The 21,250-nt window shown below is 43.1% G+C and overlaps 1 protein-coding gene across 4 annotated transcripts; it reads right to left on the minus strand.

Annotated features, from left to right (window-relative positions):
- Positions 1–1,778: 1,778 nt before the first annotated feature.
- LOC122778509 (ras-GEF domain-containing family member 1C-like) lies at positions 1,779–19,743 on the minus strand. Of its 4 annotated transcripts, none has more exons than XM_044040480.1 (14): positions 19,323–19,743; positions 8,924–9,138; positions 8,613–8,735; positions 8,269–8,406; positions 6,718–6,939; positions 5,295–5,369; positions 4,298–4,399; positions 3,728–3,830; positions 3,565–3,644; positions 3,378–3,473; positions 3,188–3,283; positions 2,981–3,104; positions 2,043–2,115; positions 1,779–1,953 (listed from the first exon to the last, which is right to left on the minus strand). In XM_044040480.1, exons 2-14 carry the CDS (start codon positions 9,134–9,136, stop codon positions 1,929–1,931), a joined length of 1,470 nt encoding a protein of 489 aa, XP_043896415.1. In that variant the 5' UTR covers positions 9,137–9,138; positions 19,323–19,743; the 3' UTR covers positions 1,779–1,928. The 4 variants fall into 4 exon arrangements, with proteins under 4 accessions (XP_043896415.1, XP_043896414.1, XP_043896412.1 ...); XM_044040479.1 differs by having other exon boundaries at positions 8,924–9,142; XM_044040477.1 differs by lacking the exon at positions 19,323–19,743 and adding an exon at positions 14,794–15,179 and having other exon boundaries at positions 8,924–9,142.
- Positions 19,744–21,250: the final 1,507 nt, after the last annotated feature.

Raw genomic sequence — 21,250 nt, forward strand, 5'->3', positions numbered from 1 at the left:
ACAAAAATGTGCAAAAATTGAAATTAATCATATCAACAGCATTATCATGACATGGTGCATGTTTTATTAAAGGCTTTTAAAGAACCAGACACACATTTTCCTCAGTCACGTTGAAGCCAAGGGTGTGTCTGCGTAATTGCCATGAAATACAATGAGTGCACCTGAACTGCATCCAGAGGTGCATGTGTGTGTATGTGAGAAGGTGACTTGGCAGAGCGATGACAGAAAGCACTGCTGTCCTTGGAAGCAACTGTCATTGAAAAAAAACAAGTTTGACACAGGCAAATGATTTATTAAAGCGTGTCGTCACCTTGAATGGCAGGTTTGACATCACACCTGTGGCTCTCATTAGTCTGAGGAACATGTTACAAGAAAAAGCAAGTTTGTTGATGGCAAATGAGGAAAGAATTACTCTGTTATTAAGAGGGAAAGGTGCTTCTTAAGAGGAAACACTGACATCAATCAATTATAGCAAACTGAATAAGACTTTTTAAAAAGCTTATAATTATACACAGTAGTTCCCACTTTCTTAACCCATGTCCTCCCACCCTGCGTCCTCAAAAATGGCTCCAGAATCATAAGAGAACTGTCAAAAACTAAGCTCAGTGACAATGCCACGAAACGATAAACAACACATTTCAAGTCAGAGAAAACCTGAATTATCATGACAACCAGGAACTCATATGGCACAAGTTTCCCTCTTTACTCTTTTACATGGACAAAAGACTCCACTTTGTTACTGTCCTTCAACAGAATCCAACGATGCATCATCACTACACGGTTTGTGTTGCTGTAGTAATGTTTACAAGGTGGATACACTTTAATGCCCCTTTGAAAACACCGGTCGTACCATGCCATTGGACCTCATATTCACTAAAGGAAAGTTACGATAAAAACTATACATCTGTCAGCACAGAAATCTCCATAAATATATCAGACAACTGAATGTCAGTCAGAGAGAACTTCCTGAGGAGCAGAAAGATGAGGGCTAAACGTCACCTGTACACAATCTACATCTGGTCCGGCTGCTGCTGTGACTGGCTACGAGCTATACTGTGGTTTCCTTGCATTAATGGCACAATACATTTGAAAGGAGTAAACACTTTTTAAACAGTTCATACCCACCGCCCATCTCCCTCCCTCCTCCCCCCCAAACACAATCCAAAAATAAGACAGAATAAATAAAATTACAGGAAGAGATGACCAATAAACACTTGTTCCCCCAGTGCAAAACAACACAGTGACAATGGCAACGGACAAGGACGCGTGGACACGCACACACTCCCACACATAAAAGTACACATGAGATGAGCTGCTATGATGCTTGAGGCATGTCCTCCTCTGTTGCCGTTCCTTCAGTGAACCTATAAAATTTGACGGTGGATATGGGCTAGCCAGCGCCCTTCACATCATGACAAGTTACAGTACGTTACAAGTAAAGGGGGGGAAAGAATGTTAAATAACTAGATGAGGCTTTGGACCAAAAGGGGGGAAAGAGAGCGCGGAACGGGGAGAGGAGCAAATACAAAAACAACACTACCATCAGTACGGATTCATTTATAAAGTGGTTTTCCCTGTAACTGTATTCTCTATAGTAGTAAACATATCTTCACAGAGTAAACACACATGGAGGGGTGGGAGCAGGAGCTGGATTCCTCTACAACACACTCATATGCTCCAAAGGCATTTTGCTGCAGTTTCTTTAGCTTAACATTTTGATTCATGTGTTTTTGTTTCGGTTTTTTTTATGTAACACTCTTCATGATGAATCCTGTTCATCAAATTCCCTTTTTTTTTCTCTCCCCCCACCACATAATTTCTTCATAGAAAAAACACCTAAGTACCAGCTAGGTTCCTTCACAGTTCAGTATAGTGCAGTGAGAACACACGCTCCCTCGCTGGTGGGAGGATGAACTGCTGTCAGTGCCTTATGTCTTTCCCAGAACGTTAGACCTGTGGAGAGGAAGCAGATTCTGATGAAGGACTGTGCATCTTTTTGCACTCTGCAGCGCTTGTCACTTCACTGGTGTTATGCATCTCACCTGAGTGCTTTCCATCTGTCCTTCTCGACCTGGTTCTCTGGACTCTCACTCTCATAGGACGCAAGGTAGAGTCCTGGGGAAGAATGACACGACACAATCATTAGTTGAAGCTCAAGTGAACAGACACAATTTAAATCAGACAAACTATCAGACCTGACTTAGGGACTTTAGGAAACCGATGATGTTATATTCCCAGCTGACTCTTGCGCTGTCATTCATTATAAGAATCGTACACTTCGTTCTCGTAAAGTATTTAGGTTTATGACAGATATGCACACGGAAACGGCAAAGACATTATTTCCCTTTCTTTCCCCTGGCTCAGTTCATTCTGTCTCTCATGTGTAAAACGTCTTCTTCTCTGTTTTTGGTGGAAAGTTACAGCGTAACTTACAGTCCTGGCATACGTACTACAGTGGGTTGAGTGGTTCTGTGCGGATGGAGATATTTCCTGAAACTATGCCGTCTTCACAGGGAACGGCAAAGAGAAAGATGGCTTATGCTATCTGGACGTGGCCTGGGGGAGCTTTTGTCTGTATACAGCAGCAGCACAGGGGCCAAAGGCCTTTATTCTGTCAAACTACGACACAATTGGATTTTCTGAGCAGTAGAATTCACTCCTAAACTCCTTGTGTGTGCTTCTTTGTGTTTTCAGTCACATTCCAACATGTCTGCATCAGTCTCACTCTACTGGGGCACAATGTTCCTGTTGCCTCCATCATAAAATCAATCACTTCCTGTGTGCAGCCAGGGAATGTTGCCAGGCGACACAAGACCTAAACACTGCTATAATGAAAAACGGAGCGAGTCGTGTGGGCTTAATCATAATTGTGTGAACGTATTTGACGATAACTAAATCAAAAAAGAAATCACAGACTATTATGAAAGTACAATTATAAGCGTGTTTAGAAATGTTCTTGAAAGAGCTCCTGTGTTCTCACCGTCCTCGCTGAAGATTGGAGCAGTGTGGAGGTAGTGTAAGATGGCCCGATCCTCCTCAAATGGACACTCCACCTGTTTCCATGTCATAAATTCTCCAACCTGTCGTGCCAACTCCACAAATTTCTAGGACAGAAAATGATCCTAAGTACATGGTTTTAGGTCGATTCAATTCTACTTATGCAACATAAGAAAAGGGACAGTCGAACCTCAAAGTTGACGTGGCCGTTTGGCAGCCGATTGGCACATCCTTCATTTAGGAAATAAATGTCTTTGATCAGCAGACTGAAGAAAGGAATTACAATCTGAGGAAGATATCGAAATACTTTAGTACAGGTAGAAACCAGTGACAGAATCAGTCGGCATGTTTTCAGAGCATTAGCCGTGTCAAGGCTTTACCCTTTCTCTGTTGCTGTTGGCAGTCTGAGAGCGATGGGCCGCCCCCCTCAGGGCAGTCCTGTAGTTGTAAAAATTTCCCGTAGGATCCATCTGATGCTGTCAAAACAAATGGAAAACAAGCAACGTCAGCTTCAAGTACTTACTTGCCTCGTGCTTCTCAATCAGTGAATGGTTGCACTATAGTCACCTCCAGAATGAAGAACTTGGCCGTCTTGGCTTTGCCCCAAGTCTTCTTCAGCCGTGACACAGGACTCATGTTCATACCCGCTGAGAGAGGAAATGAATGTCACCTTATTGATCCCAGGTCAGGCAATAAAAAATACTCTTCAATCGAGCAAAGGCAGACTCACAGATGATGGCCATGAGGGAGTTGAAGTTTCCGATGTTGAAACACTCCCTGGCGACGTCGATGAAGAACTCGATCACCTGCGCTCGTTGCTTTTTCTTCGCCGGCTGCAAAAAAAACGAGACAATAGCTTCATGTTCATGTCATTTTTCACAGAGAATGCTCTCTCTCTCTCTCTCTCTCTAAATTCATATCATATGAAAGTAAGTTACAGTAATGATACCACTAGGGGGCAGTGATGCTCCATAACAACTAAACTGCCTTTGCCTGCTGTCCTGTTTGTTTTCAAGATTGAAAGACCACTAGAATCTGGAAATATTCATTAACTTGATTTGATTTTTTTTTAGTTGTGTGTATCAGTAATAAATTGCCAATTTACTAAAGAAGTACTATGTGTAAAATAAAGAACATGCCTTATATGTTTCCTTCTGCTCAGTTCCACTGCAGGATTAAAGTGTTTGTCATGCTGTGGTTGTCCTAGTTTGTGATAAGTGCACCTCATGTTTTGGGGACATTTTATGCTTTTCATTTTTGACCTAGACAGCCATTTTCTTTTAAAGCATTTGCCACTCACCATGCAGATCTCAGTGGCTACCAGGTAGCACAGTCTGTTGAACCATCTGACATAAGCCTCCAGGTTGGATGTTTTCTTCTTCTGGTCACCGAAGCATGGCTGCTGAAGACACACACAAACACACAAACACACACATGTGCACAAGTTCAGGCACCAATAGGAAGCATAACCATAGGAAATTCCTCTGATCCTAATTAGCTTCCCATCTACTTGTTGTGAGTGTAAACTGTGAGGTTCTCGGAGTGAAAATAACACAATCAATGGAGAGCAGGTTAAAAAAAAAGGGTGAGAAGAGGGGAAGAATGGAGAGAAGATGAGCAATGACATAGAGAGGAAATAAACACAGTGGAAGAAGACAAAGTGAAAGCATTCAGTGGTTATTCAGAGAGTGGATGAAGCATTCATGTGTGTGGTTGATATTACAACACAGTGCTGTGGCCTCTGTTTGGTGCAAATCATCAAGTTTGTTTTTTTTCCTTAACCCTTAGAACACAGAGAATCTTGGCTGCTTTTCTTCCATTACTGTTAAAATATACAGAGGCTATAAGAATGTGCAATATTGAGTGTCTTAAATCACTTTTCTTCCACCCAACCTATAGGCAATCTGATTTTTTACATTTTCATCAGCTATATAAACACACCTGAGCAAAAAGTACTAAAACATTTTTTTTTTAAATCAGATTGAATTTGTGAAATTTGGAAAAATGTCAAAGTTCAAAGTTCGCTTGGCTCATTTTTATGATCAAAAATAAAATAAAAACAGTCTATTTTGTGACTTCTGCACAATTATCACTTAAATATGTGATATAAAATTTGGTAAAGCCTGAAGATCTGTGCGGCATGAGCACTGAGGCTTAAATCCCAAGTCATTTCTTGTACACTAAGCTATCTTCAGGATTCCCCAACAAAACAAAACAGGAAATACAAACACATGTTTATGGATTATTCATGAAAACAATCACAAACAAAATGGCCGTCTGGAGAAATAAAAGTTCACCTGTGTTCCATCCAGCGGGTCCTTCTGAACAAAGGCCTGGACAAACTCCTCTGGTCCAATGTGACTCAAATGTTCCTGGAAAACATACACAAACACACACACACACACATGACCATAAAGACACCCATACAAAAACACGCACACACACATGACCATACACAGACACCACACACAGCAGTGGGGGTAGTGGCATTAGCAATTCTTTCATTTCAGTAATGGAAGGCAATCAATAAGGGGAAGTAATGACTCATCGACGTGACTCATTGGAATCATATTTCCTCAGAGTGACACTCCAGACAATATTCACTTCTATTAAAAGACAACTATACAGTCACATACATGTGAAATCACAATGATTCATTAGACCCTTCTCACCACGTGATCGTCACACACAAACACACACACACACAACAGCAAAATGGTAGTAGGTTATTTTTAGAATTAGGATTAGCATGTTGCTAAAACCTACAATAGATATTGTATATTAATGCAATGTGCCTGTCTGTCTTGTATTTATTAGGCTGTGAGGACAAATTCTGATTCAAACCCATAGTTGAGAGGACATTTTGATATTGCCAGGACATTTTAGCAGGTCCTCACAACCTTTTCAAAGTTAAGACTCGGTTTTAGGGTTAGGCTAAACATGTAAATGTTCAGGTTAGGGTAAGGAGCTACATAATGCACTATATCTATGAATGTCCTCACAAGTACAGAGAGAGACAAGTGTGTGTGTGTGTGTGTGTGTGTGTGTGTGTCAGAGTGTGAAGCTGTCAGGTCACATACATCTACGCTGGTTTTACTTCTCTTTGTTTCAAGCCCCAGGCACAGCACTGACTTCTGGGGTGATGTCATCGCTCAGACAAGGGTACACGCTTAGTCAGGCGCGCACACACACACACACACACAACCAGATACATGTGCCCACATCAACACACACATGAATAGACTGAAGGCACCATGCATGCAATGTGAGGAACTCTGCAGATTTCCTTTTGTTCGTGCATGTTTCACTGCATTATTCTCTTTGTTCTTGTTTCTGTTGAAGTGCATGACGACCACTTGGCGCTGGCACAGCTGACAAGTAAAATCGAGATTGTACTATCTTTGAAAATGCAAGAACAAGATCAAAGTGTTAAGCGTTCCTGCCATTTTGCTTTTGTATTTCCCGCCGTCTTCCACCTTTGTTTCATTGCTTTTCTCTCATCCTCATACTGTATCTGCTTCTAGTCCCTCCATCTCCTTCTCTAATGTCTTTTATACAATATTTATGTCCTTGATAAAGACTCGATCTCCACCCATGCTTCGCCAATCTTAATACCCTTAATATCCTCCTCTTCCATCCCTGTTATGATCTCTTACCCTGACCTCTTTCTAACCCTATGTCCCTTCCCTCCCCTCCCCTCTCGTCCCCGCGTCTCCTCACCAGCTCCACGTGGGTGAGCTGCTGTGCCAGTGTGTATGGGTCATTGCAGATGGAGAGCATGTCTTTTTGGATGGGCGGAGGCTTGGTCTTGAAGGCCACCAGCTTGTCAGAGATGGAGGAGGCGTTGAGAGAGACTTTGACGATGCTCTCTTCCCCCTGACTCATCTGGGCCAGCCTCTGGCTGAGCTTCTGCAGCAGCTGGTTCAGGGTTTTCCAGTACGCCTGCAGAGAAGCGGAGAGGAGAGGAAGTGCTGTCAATAACACCTTTGATGAATAATTTATCAACACGTCATAGATCAGTAATATGCATAAATCAAAAGAACCTTTGGGTTGCCAGGCTGTGAGACCATAATGCTTTTACTACAAATTTACAATACTAGCAAAACATGTAATTTCCCGTACGACTGCTGCTGATCTTAAGAAATAGCTCTTTCCTGCTGTACAGAGTAGTTTTAGTTCAATTTATTTAGATGAATGTCTGTCTGTAATACTGCCGAGAATAAGCAAAGGTTTTTTTGTAAACATAGAAAAAAGGAAGTAGATACTGCAAACTGCATTTGCTTTAGTTAATTGATAATCCACCCATACTGTTTGTTTTCTTATTATTGTTACTTGCTGTTAACGTAGTTGACAGCAAGTTAAAAGACATTTTAATCTCAATGTGACTCCCAAGTATAATAATGGATGAATAAAATAAAATAAAATAAAATATTCCCTTTAGATGGGTAAAATCACCTTTGACCGCCAAAACATTAAGATGTAAATACAACATCTTTATTTTTTAGTACAAAGGCAGACTGTGACACTCTCTAGTGGTGAATAATATCAATTTTCAGCTGAATTAAAAAGACATTTTTGAGGTTTTGAAAATAATATGTGCTCTCTGTGTCCACTGATGTGTGCTTCTGTAGCCCTCCCTGCAGATAACTGGTCACAGAGGCTGTCAGGTCAGCCTGTCTCACAAATGGGCCACACGTGCACACACACACACACACACACACACACACTGTGGACAGCCAACTGCAAATAGCAGTACATTCATCATCACCTGCCCTTCCCTTCTCTCTGTCCTCTCGTCGCCTCCCTACATATTTTTCTCGTCGTCCTCTCTGACTCCATCACCCTGCAACACCCCCCCATCCCACCCCTCCCCATTTTCTACATCCATTTTCCTCCCTCCATGTTCCCTTGAGGCTACAGATAGATCCACTCCTCTTACATCCTTCCTTCCTCTCTCCCCCCCCAGTAAAGTGAGATTGTGTTACACAGAGCTGTGGCCACTCACCCTACACTGACACTCTGACTCCTTCCACCAACCTGCAACAGTGCTGCTGATGATAATTAAATTTTGCTCTCCATCAGAGCATGAGGTAAGATAAAATGGCCCTAATAACAAATTGGTATCTTGTAGAAACTGATAACTTAATGAGAAACAGCATTTTTTTTTCTAATTTCATTATTTTTTAACAAAGCATCCTTTTAAACCTTAAAAACATGACTAGTATGCCCGACGTGAAGGCTTGAATTCATTAATATGTGTTTTTGGTGTACCTCATCACATGGAGCTATCCTGTGGATGATGTCCTTGAGGTGTCCGACCATCTTCTCATCCCTGAAGTCTGAAGGGAACGTCTCTGTCCACTCCGTCAGCAGCTGCAGGATCTTGGGACCAAACCTTCGCACCTTTGCCTGTAGTTGAAGAAGTGAAAGAGCTTTACCACGATCTGGGTTTCTGACTCGAACACTAAAATGACTCAGCATTTTGGTTAAAACCAAGGTAACACAAGGAACCCGAGTATGCCTGCATGCTTTTTCTGTACTTTCAGCTGTTCCATTTTAGTAGCTCATGTATGTGCAGACAGGGGCTATGTATTAATGTGTGGCGCAGTGCTGACCGTATCGAGTGGGCTCTGATCCAGCTGCTGCTGCTTGATGCACAGCTCACACACCCTGGCGAGCAACTCCGGAGGAGAGATGAACAGACGAGCACTCAGCAGGAAGGTAAACACATAGGCTTTCTGTCAAAGGACAGAAGGAGACATTCATTAAGACACTGCCACTAAATCAATAAAAAAAACACAACATATTTCTGTAATTAAATGAAGCAGACGGGCAATTTACCCAGAGGTATAAAGATAATAATCTAATTGGCGGTGCTGCCATCACCACAATTAACAGAGTATGACTGCGATACATTTCAGTTTACCTCAGGGTAGTAGTCGGCAGTGGGCACCAGATTCTGGATCAGAGTGTCCAAGGAGGCAGAGGAGATGGGGGGCCCATCGGCCAGGCCAGCCCCGGGCTCCGGGGCCTCCTGTGGGGCCTCCTCCTCCTCCTCCTCAGGCTCAGCACAGGCCAGATGAGGACTGAAGCCACTGGGAGTGGTGAACATGATGCCTGAGCACACAGTCTGGGGCATTCCTGTCTAGCACACAGACACAGAGACAAGACAAAACAACATCAGTCAGCAGTTTTTATATAGAATGAGGAAGATAAAAAAAGATTGTTTTTTATGAAATACAAACTCCAGTATATTTGTGTGCTACTTTTATTTGGAAAAGAGGGAATACATTTCATGCATATTTTGTCTATTTATGTCTTTGACCAGTCTACTTCTACTAATTGGTGGTAATTGTGATGAGGGAGAGAAACATAAATGCATCACATGCACAGAGTTCTCTGGGATATTTTTAGTATTAAGTTAGAATAAATCTTAATTATGTACAATTAATGTATTTTATGATGAAACCTGAATTTAAACTGTACTGAAAATATCTCTGTGCTCTCTTTCTTCATCCAAGTCATCTTTTCTAACCAATGACCTGGTGCCATCATTAGGGAACACACACACCCCTAACAGCTGCTCTTGTCTCCCACATTTACAGGAGAGAGAAAATACACGTCACCCTGTCACCGTGGGGACTTGTGCAGCCCCAAAGTGATAGCATGGCCTTTACCTTGGCCTGTTACTGTATGTCTTTCCCTTTAAGAATATTTTGGGTTTTAAAAAACCCTCAGCATGTTCCTTCCCCCAGTGGAGCAGCACTGCAGCTGTAGTAAAGGAGCACTCACCGTGATGTGTACTACACTAGGCACACTACTAAAACAGAGAGCACTCTCATCCTCAGGGGGCAATTAAGCCCATCACTCGTCAACTGCATGTAAGTGAAAAATCCCACTGCCCCCTCAAGAGTGACATTTTGTCCATGGCAAATGGGTTTTGGTTTCTTATATCTGAATTTGATATTGATAAGTCATACAAACTAAAAAATAACTAGACCAACTTGAAGTCATCATCAAGGATAAGTGCAGTGGGTGCCTTCTGGCAGGTTCAGTGTCATCAATCCTCTCTGCCTGCAGGCGTCATGAGAAGGGGGACAAATACAAGCAGAGAGACCTTGAGCAACACCCAGGAAGTTATTCCTGCTGTTTGTAGCTCAGACAGCGGCCAGAGCTGGACACACAAATATACACAGACAAACAGCAGAGAAGCAGCAGATTTGGTGGAATTCACTCAAATCCCCTTAACTGACTGTAACACATGTGTTACATCAGAGTTACAACCTGGTTCGGTAAGAAAGATTACGTTAACAGAGTGAAACACACTAAAGTCATTTTAGAGACACAACAAGGTTTGCTGCAAAGGTTTCATCCTGTGTAACCCCTACACACAGAGGGACACCAACCCCCCCGCCTCTCAGCCACCTCAGTGAACTGGTGTCCCTGGGGTGAAAGGTCAAGCACACACTGGTTTACAGAGGATCAGCTCAGGTCTCAAGTTTCCTGCATGAGAGGCTTTCCTTTGTTCTCCAGTGCTTCCTTACACATGAGCACTTATTCATGCACTTGCACACACCTAGGCACAAATGCATGCAGACAGGGTGAAGGCACACAAAAGGCTGGGGGATGGGGGAGTCTGTCTATCTGTTAGAGGTTTTACTGGCTTCCTTCCTACTGACGCCCACAGCCACATCGCTTGCAATGTACACTGTGGTTATCTGTTCCTCAGAGCTACAGTCAAGACTCTCCATTGCACACGACTCCGAGATGAACTCACAGCAACCTGTGAAACGCTAAACACCCGTTTAATGGAGAATTATATAAGCTGCTGAAAGAAAAAGTCAAAGAGGTATCAGTGTCAGTCTCTCTTACGACTACCCCACTACCCACAGTGAAAACATGCAGCAACAGAAATTCTTAAACGTAATGCTTCAGCTGTTTCCTCCCATTGTCGCTGACTAAGTTAGATTCCATTAGGTTGTCCTCACCGGAGCGAAGACATGTCCTGATAAACAGAGACAAGGGAAAATGTGGTTAACCGTTTGCTAAGAGACTGTGTGAACAATCCAGGGATTTATCTGAAAGTCATCAAACATGCGCAAGTTTTCATTCATATATGTGCGTCCACGAGTGCACACTGTCACTCTTCACTCTCGTTATTGCTCCCACTGCTCTGCTCTCCTCCAATCAGTGTTTCTCAGTCTCTGATGCACCGTTCCATCCTGCGTCTCCGTCAGTCACTGTCTTATAACAGTCTGTGAAACAAGTGTGTATATTGAATGCCAGACCAGTCATTTTGACAGGAGTCGCGCTGAAAGACAGTCCCCTTGATACCCATTTGGTCTTCAGGCACTTTGTTTTTATTAGTAAGTGAAAAGTTTATTTTCTGAAATGTCCCAAGTTGCTTCCCAATCTCAGTGAACAACTATTTATGAGCTCAAAACTCATAAGTTGTTATGATAAATTGAGCTCGTCATGAAAACATATCATCGTTAAATGATGCAGAGCGTGGACGTGGTCTGAAAGCACATGAAGAACACACTGTGCATTTCTGTGCAGTGTGACTGTAGCACATGGAAAGTCAGCAAACTCACTATACATACAATACATTTTTAGTAAAGGGGCATTGATAAGGTAAGTATTGATCAAACAAGCCAGCTAATGTTGCATGAATGAAATCCTTGACTGGACTGATTGACCACACAGTAAATGACAGGTTTAATTTTTTTTAGACCAGACTTAAAGTAGAAATCTGCACGATCCTGCTGTCTGGGTTTTTGACGGCACCTCCCTCAGGTGACGTGACAAATGCAAAACTATATACTTATGAAATCTCACAGATGAGGAACTCTTCCAACCACTTTTATTATTTCACAACATTTTTTCTGCACACTTTGACAGGGAAGTGATCCACAGTTGTAATCTGAACTCGTTTCCATACCTCGTGGTACGCACAGCTCCCTGTGCGCCTGTCACGCTGCATCAACGCTGCATGATAACACACATCGAAGAATAAGCGGCTGAGAACAGGTGAGTGTAGTGGGGTGCGCTGTAATTCCCTCTGAGATCCCCAGCAGTCAGCCCTGCACTCTGTCTAGACAGCTGGGGGAGTGTCATTGTTCATGGCCGATGAGTGGTTGTGCGCGCGTGTGTGTGACTGAGTGGGCGTGTGTTTGTCTTGTGATTCTGTGAGGCCGTTATCGCTGCCATCGAGGATCCACTTGCTTTGTTCTATGATGATCAACAGAATGGCAGCGTCTAGAGACACAATCTCTATCAGCACCCTTCACTGCTCCACGTTTTGCCTGTATACGTGTGTGTGTGTGTGTGTGTGCGCGCTTGTGTTTTGACGTTATATGAAACAATGGCATTCCTGACATAACTGAGCAGCTTGAAGTTGTCAAAAAGCCATCAGTGTAACCTGTTTCACCACATTAACAGTATGTTACTCATTACTTCCACATACCCTTCTTTCGCCCTATGACAGCTAGGATTGGCACCACCCCCCCCACGGCCCTCATGTGGAGGATAAAGCGGTAGAAAATGGATGGATGGATGGATGAATTGGAATTTACATTTTTATTATTCCGAAATATCCTATTCAGATCCTGAAAACAGCACCTGAACATCCCTGTTTGTGTGTGTGTGTGTTTTGTGTGCATGTGTTAAGAGGAAAATGATGACACAGCTGCAGAGCAAACACTTCTGCCACTAAGGAGTTAATTAATGGATGAGGACAATCAGCATCGGAGAATCTCCATTAAGACTGAAGAGGTTTGTTCGAGCCAAATCAAGCTCTGTCTGACCTGAGAGGCACGGGTCAGAAGTGAAGGGTTATGGTTCCTTGGTGGGGGTAGTTGGACTACAGTAGCAGCTTTGTTTCGCATCCAAAGTCACTCTAGGGCTGTGTCTTGTTTAACTCAAGGCCATATTTAACTCAAGATCCCTTAAAGTACATATAAAACAAATACAGAGACTTTACTCTTCACACATTCCACTGTTCTTTTCGGGATTTTTACAGCGTGTGTAAAATAGCTGTATGAACTCAAACAGGTTTTTCAGGTTATATGATTATTCGATTCTAATAATCCTGACTAGTCAAAGTGGAGGCTTGTGACATGCTGTACAATTGCTTCCCTGGGAATGTCACAGCACAAAGTGACTTGATTTACTGAGCCACAGTTTTGTAATTCACTGACTTCTTTCACACTCCTGGGGAAACAATGACTTATACTCAGCTGACTGGACACATGTTTTTTTTGCAGAGAAAATGCTACATTGATGCCACAAGGCAAACGTGATTGCACTTCAAGTTGTGATGTTGTGCTATTTTTAGAGGAGTGGCATATTATCACAAGCAACCACAGAAAATCCAGCATGACTATTGCAGCAACACTTGTTTTTGTTTCTGTAGCTGCTTCCTGGTTTAAAGGGCCACAGACAAAGGGAGGTAAAAAAAAACCTTTACTTTACTCAGGGATGTGATTATGGGAGTAAGATGGAGAAGATAAGAGTAAGGTGAGCCATGGAAGCAGGTGAGCAGGTGATACTCTCCCCCAGGAGAGTGAGCAGACAGTCTTGGGTCTCTGAATGTTAAACCCGCCTCCTGCTAGACTCACTAAACTCCTCATTTTCTTTGCAGACTCCAGGTGCCACCTTGCCAACTCATTTACATACTCTCACACTTCCTGTCTAATTTAGGACCCACATGTTCAGTCATTGAACACTCAACAATTCAAACTCTTCAACTCATTTGTGTTCTAAAACGCAGATCCATGTGTATTTTTGGTCGTGACACTGTTTTGAGTGCCTTGGAGCATTGCAACACTGGCCTATTTTTTTTCCTTTGAAAGCAAAATGATGCAAGTAGAGAAAGAATACAGTATTCTCCAATGGGGCAAAGGGTTAAAAGAAACAAAACACCTCTTTGTCACACAGCCTTTCACTGCCCGTCTTCTTTTACATGTCTCCTCAATTCCTCCCTTCTCCTTTATGTTTCTCTCTACACCCTATTTCCCACTAAGCCCAGTCAGGATGCCAACACAGATGGCCATGCAGCAGCCTGTTGTTCCAATGGGAGCTGCTGGCATGGGAGGCTTTTTGGCCCTCTGCCCCTACCATCATCCCCAGTCTCTACAGGGGCCCAAAACTGTACTGGTATCCAGACTGAATGCCGAGGTACAGGGGCCGAGCCATTCTGGCTGCTTAGCTGCACGGTGACTGCTTGGCGCCACGGACAACAGAGAGAGCGCAAAATACCACACATATGTCACCACACACGCCTCATGACAAACTCAAACCAGCAGACTATTGTTGGTTAATGGTGTGTGTGTGATTCTGGAGAAGAGTGGGGATGAAAACAAATGGGTCCATTGTGTCTTCAAAAAAACACATGCACACACACTTGCACCCACACAGCAGCCAAACAGGATTGAGTTACAGTCGATGCATTCCGCCTCCCCACCCAATCCCCAGCTTCTTTCTGTGGTATGAGCCTGACAGAGGTTGGGAATCACACACTGAGCTACACAGGGACACACTCCCTAAGTCCCTTTTATGAGAATTCCCTTGTGCCGTCTGTGCAGCCTCACACTGACATCCTGGCACCTGTTTCACACTCAGCAGCTCCATCAGTCCTAATGTAGAGCTCACAGGGAATTCTCCTCCACGAACACGCCCCGCGCACGTGTGTAGACGTCCTCATTCCTGAGCGAGTTTGGACACAGCTGTGTGAATGCGTGGGTTTGTGTGTGCTCAGGACTGAGGAAGTCAGTGTATCTAAGTCCAAGTCATTACCTCACAATAAAAGCAACCATCTGTCCTACTGTTCTCCAAGAGGTGTGGCTGAGCTTCAGTCTTAGGCACTTTGTCGCATCTCAAACAAAGACAGGCAGGGAAACAGAAGGATGCTACAGGAGAGAGAGAGAAGGTGCACACCCTGATCCATCTTCTTAGAAAAAATGACATTAAGTAGGGCTGTCACGGTAAATTCATTTTCACTGAGATAAATTTAGGTGGCTTAATATTGCAAACAACAGCCCCTTACATGTGATGGTCTGGATGGACACTGGATCATGGCGCATCTGAGCCTTAAATCTGTCATTCACAATGATCGATGTTTCTTTAAAAAACAAAAAACAGCCACGCATTATTCATTCTATTCCAGTTTTCAACCAACTGTTGACGTAAGACCCATGAGTGATTTAGTCTAAATGGACATTAACTGGCCTCAACTGTCATTTAGGATGAATTATTCACTCACAAAGACACTGGAGGAATATGGAAAGGAAAACCAGGGTGGAGTTGTTGAGAGCATCCAGACATGAAGGCTGAATGAAATCATGTCCATGTGCAACTATCACAACCGTGCTTTTAGCTGTTCAGCCCAACAAATCCTCTGCGTTGGATTACTCTCAATTAAACCTGCGCAATAACCAACACAAACTAATAAAGGAGAAGGTAACAGATGCAAATCCAATAACAAGATGTTACTGATGTCTCCTTTCCTGTAAAACTTCATCCGTCTGCTTGTTACAACCAGCACGGACCAAGGCCAAGCAGGGATCTATGATGTCATCGTACTCATGCTCCACAGGGGGTTCTGGGTGATCTGTTCAGTTCAGGAGTCACGTAAACATGATTAGCAACAGACAGAATACAGACTTCACAAACCTGCAAGCAGTGGCTTTCATATTTGGACATGCAGAGATTTTAAAGCTGTATCTACTTTTTGATGATTTCAGAAATATCACTTAGGAACATCCTGCCTTTTTTTTTTATGTCTATGTATTGAACATCTCTTAACGTAGCTTTGTCCGACATTATCCCGCTTTAAACTCCCTCCTCTTCGACCAGGTAAATTCAGCCCCTAATTCATTTGAGCAGCGCCACCGTGAGGAGACATGAGGGAGTGACGCCCAGCGAGTGAAACTGACAGGGACTGTTTATTTTAGAGCGCCTTTAATTTGCTGATTCAATTATCAATTATCATATTGCACAAGGAAGAACGGCGACATATCACCAAATCAATATTTAGACCCACCCCTAGTGGACTTCTGTACGTAATGAGTGACTCGGTCAACAACAACAGTAAACAACCACAGCAAACTCAATTCCCAGAGTATGATTGTGATATTGATGTCAAGAAAAGGACTCTGACCTCTGATAAGAAAGACAGGTTTCTGTACTAATATCAAAATGCTCTTCACCCTCATCATATTTATCTATCTGGTAATGAATGCATTTCTTCCCTCATAAAATCTATGCACTGCATAATATTTGTTTAAATGTCCAAAATGCTGCATCATTTGCATTCCTTCACTGCCTCTGATGGTGCTTTGCACGTTATGCCCACCTTTCATCGATCTAAAAAACCTGCATCACACTGCACATGTGTGTCCTTGCCTCCTGACGCACGAGTACAATAAATCAAACGGCGATTGCTCTCATTAAAAACATTCGTCCATAGTGCTGGAAGTGGTGGAAAAACTCCACTTGGTGACTTTTATCGTAGGTTTAATCTTTAATCTATGTTTTTGATATAACACACTGTTCACCTGATGAGGCCAATTTCTGGTATTTGATTGGACTAATCCATATGTTTACTCCAGTGGTTTATTGAACACACCAGGGATTTAATCATATGCCATTACTTCTTGGACCCAGCCAATCCATACTGACCATCAATAGCTGCCCAGATGACAGCATGCAGACCAAGTGGAGGCAGCTACAAGCAGCTCTGCAGAGCACAAAATGTTAGAGCCCCTGTTGGCAGGAAATTAGAGTCCTGAAAGTGACAGTCCCCCTTTGTGTCTTTTATTCTATCAGAATTTCTCGTTCCACCTCTCTTCTCTTTTTCTCTTCCGCTCCCATGACAGAGCAGCCGGCTGTGACAGAGTGATTCCACTCATGAACCCTAGCTACCGTGGCCTGTCAGCAAGACCGCTCTGATCATCACTGTGTGAGTGTGTGAGTGTGTGTCGCTGCAGTTCAGCCAAATTCCTGTCAGGTTAATGCAAATCACAGTACGCTGTCCTTTTTAAATACCAAGGTTAAGCTACTGTTAAATGAGGACATTCCCAAGTATTAAGCAAGAATATTAAGATGTGAGAACATTTAAAAAAGAAAACTGTTTTTCATTGTGGAATATATAATATACTTATGTAATTTCATAAGAAGCTCTCTTTGAATTGACAAAATTAAAAAAATATATCTTTTTTCACGCTGTCACTAAAATATGAAGTTTTGAACTGGAATTCATCGGGAATACCCTGTTTGCCAGTAGGATGTTGTAGTGGAATCCTGTTTTGACTTTTTGACTGTTAGAGGAGCTCTGTCTCGCCTGTAGAGAAGAATGGCATGTGATTGATTGTTTTTAACACACAAACACACATGCACACAAACCAGTGTGTTGCTATACACAATCAGTCATGAACCTTGTCAACCTGCACCACACAGACTGTGCCCTCGCTCTCGCTCTCTCTCTCTGTGTCCCCCACACACTCACATTCACACACAATGACTAGTCTCATGCTCTGGAAACTTGCCACTCAGTCCAACATCAAACCGAACGATGTCCTCATTAACAGCACACCTGTTATTCCCTGCAGACTTGGCCTGAATTGGAGGGAACATGTGCCGTGAGCCGAGTCTGTATCTGCAGACTTGTTACCAGCCGCTACTGACTCATGTCAGTTCAAGCTGCACCGACTGTACTCGTGTGCCGTCACACCAAGCTGTCACTGCAATCCAAAACCATTCTATCACCAAGACCATCAAAGATTTACAGGCTTTGCACCAACAATCTCAACTTCACAGGGGAACCCAGAAGTTGCACGCCGGGGACATAATCCACTTTTTTATCCGCAGTGGGCGACAGGCAAATCTGCAGATTATCAACTAAGTTATTTTATTCACAAGGGAAACTCTTACCTCAGCAGACACGGCACAGAACAAAAAATGTTTGTATTTCACCCCTCTGGGCAAACAGAAGCACATACTGCCAGCAAAGGTGAGAGTGAACAAATAGACATTTCCCAGGGTTGCATCCTAACGAGAGGGTGGGAGCAAAGAATAAATAAAGCTGAGTCAATGCTGAGAGAGAGAGCATAGGCACACATATGATGCCCCACATTTGGCTGTGAAATGCAGCCTGGTTGAGGTGCGGAGAATGCAAAAAAGTACCTTAACTGGTCATATCAACAAACCAGGCTAGAGTTTCTCCCTCCACCTAACTGGTTTTCCACACAGGTCTTGGTTGCATGCACCTTGCAAGAGACAGCAAACAAATCGTTTTGGTTTGTATTGATAGGCTGTGCGAGTTGCTGCGTCTCTGCAGGGTGAAAGGGCTGTTTTATCACCAGATTTTTCTTTTCATTCCAAGGAAAGCAAAGCAAAATGTCAGCCAATGCCAAGCTATAAAAATCTCAACCGTTAACACAGACAAAAATGGAAACTCCCACCCCACGTGACTGAGTATAAATCTTAGTGTGGTCTCTCCTCCTCCACCACTCTATAGCTATTACACACGCCGTCATTTTTCTAAGCATGTGTGTAAATTTAGATTTATTTATTTGTTAACACTTGTGTGATGTTATCAGTGAACTTTAAGTCAGTCTTTTATTATTGTTATTATTTGATGGTTTGTATTATGAGGGACAGCCCTAAAATAAAACAATGCCACACTTGTTCCTACGCCGCATTTAAATGTCTATAATATTACATATAAACTACATTAGACAGGATAAAGAGAACCTTTGCTGCTACTACGCGTTAATGTTTACACCGAATTAGATAAGACTCACACCAAACCCAGCAATCCACCAGTGCGAATGTTCAGAGGACATGTCCATGTCATCTGTCTCACTAATGATCCACAAGACGTGACTGAGCAGATGGATCCTCTCACACACACACACGCTCTTTACCCCACGACTGACCTGCAATGCTTTCAAACACATGACGTCATCACGGTTGCTATCGTAAAAGTTCGTTCAGCACTATGACGACACAGATTGATAAAGTCTGAGGAGAAGCCCACATAGTTCCTCTGAGACACTGCATTGAACACAGCCTGTGTTATTCATAACCACAACCTTTAACGTAACCGGTTCCTCAGACTATTAGGTTCTGCCTCATTAGGACCAGGTGTTGGTCTCCATGAGGACTATAACTAGTCCTGACAAGGTCAGTGTTTATGCCAGAGAAGAGAGAGACCTAAAGAGGAGACAAATACGAGTACGTAAACACACACTTGCTGTGGGCGTGAGCGCAATCCCAATACACTAACATAGTAGTGAGTGACGTTGCTTTTCCACGCTACTTACCAACACTGAACACTACACTTTAATCCCCATCTTCGGTACGACTTGTACCCGGTGTCAAATCAGTAAAAGTGCCACTCCAGGTATTTCCCCGAAATGCGTTGACGTTTGCGCCACAGGCTGTTCAGCTCAGCATCCGTGGGAGCAGCAGCGGTAGCGGCAAAAGCAGCGGCAGAAGCAGCGGCAGCGCCGGAGTCCGGAGGCACAGCCTGGTTGATGCGAGTGGGGGGGAAATGTCTGTTGATCCTAACGTCCGCGCTCTCTAAAGACAGGTGTCCACGAACATGAAGAGCTGAGGCCGTGAAAAAAAAAACATAAAATAAAGTGCGTCCCCGTTTAAAGGCGTGGCGACCGTCCTGTCCTGCGCCACGGAGACACGGAGGACCGTGCAGCACATCCACTCATCCACGGAGCAAGTGAGCCAGAGCAGAGGAGAGGAGAGAGAACCATCCACACTCCGGTCAAGTCAGCGAAAACAACCCGACTTCCGTTGGAGATTTTCAAAATAAAAGGACCCTTCAGGCTACAAATTATTATTGTATTCTTAAAAGTACAGTATGGCTGGACAATGTAGATATTTAGGGCGAACGGCAGGTTACACCTTCTTACCAAGGTTTGTTACTTGGTCTTTCTGCGTGGAGTTTGTATGTTCTTGCCGTGTGTGTATGTAGGTTTTCCGGTTCTCCAGTTTCCTCCCACAGTCCAAAAACATGCAGATTAGTCGATTAGGCAAAAAGTGTGAGTGTAAGAGTGAATGGTCGCTTTGTCTCTATGTGCCCCTGTGATTCAGTCACCATTCAATCTCACATTCTATGTCCAGTTAATCTAATCTACAATCTATGTGCCTTATTAACACAGTACATACTTACTTAATGACAGTAACCAAGTCAAACTATAATTTAAAAAAAATGAACACAGGACCAGTTAAAAAGATATCTGGCTTGGTCAGTAGGTGACACATGATCGACCATGAGTGTCCACATACACTCAGCTTTTCTTTAGTTTTATTTTGAAAGTAAAGCCTTGGATTTCTGGTAGTATAACTTTGACGCTGCTGTGGGCAGGTCCTCTCCTGTCTACACTCACACACACATGGTTACAAAGCTCTACTGATTCTAGCACACTGTAATTTCACAGGGCTACAGATTGATGCAATCCTGTGGACTACACGTAGAGCTTTACTGGAGCATACCAATCTGTAAGGCTATGAAATATACAGGCTGTTTTGATGTCAAACCCAGTGGAGAGCCACACGTACAAGCCAATGATTCTGTTCATATTTAAAACAAGGGTCTGCATCAGTCTAGCATTCTATGCATGTATACTCAGTCTCATATTCCATTTCAGTAGCAGTTGTTTCTCATCAGGATATTACCCTCCTTTGTATTTTCTTCTATTCTTTGACTTTGGAGATGTGTGCAGATGCATCTGCGTTACATAAGGTCCATACCAGGAAGGTCCTGAATGAAAGGACCATCTCTGCGTATGAAAAAGAGACTCTGACATTAGAGCCAGGCTATTTACTGTAGTATCATTAATTAAAAACATTTTACCCAATGTGAAGGTCAACTATGCTGCCTCACTTGATGCCAGGGAACAAATATGACCCATGTAAATATGTTGTGAAGAGGGTTTTTTGTTTTTCCGGAAAGCTCCTCCTTTTTCTGAGAGTTCAAGATGTCCTACACGATGTGTATGTCATGGTTACGAGTCCATAGGTTATACTTGAAGGCAACAGTAAACACAGGTAATAAGGAGCTGCATATGGCACACAGCTGGGTAGTGGCAGTGAAAGCATGGTGGCAGAAAGTGGCTCAAAGCATCCAGGTGAAGAAAAATCTCTGGGTTTACTTCCAAAGAAAGCGTGTTCTTTGACTTAAAAGGCTTCAGACATATAAAGAGATAAGACCAGGTTTAAAATTGGTCTGGCA

Source organism: Solea senegalensis, linkage group LG12 (assembly GCF_019176455.1).
Source record: "Solea senegalensis isolate Sse05_10M linkage group LG12, IFAPA_SoseM_1, whole genome shotgun sequence".
Lineage (NCBI taxonomy): Eukaryota > Metazoa > Chordata > Actinopteri > Pleuronectiformes > Soleidae > Solea > Solea senegalensis.

Bases quoted from the DNA above. Each gene is read 5' to 3' on its own strand.
- LOC122778509 (XM_044040477.1), bottom strand. From the start codon at position 14,964: ATGTCATTTTTTCTAAGAAGATGGATCAGGGTGTGCACCTTCTCTCTC. The intron at 4,400-5,294 runs GTGAACTTTTAT...GTGTGTCTTCAG, and splicing joins ACCCGCTGGATGGAACACAG to CAGCCATGCTTCGGTGACCA. The intron at 1,954-2,042 runs GTGAGATGCATA...TCCTCTCCACAG, and splicing joins GACAGATGGAAAGCACTCAG to GTCTAACGTTCTGGGAAAGA.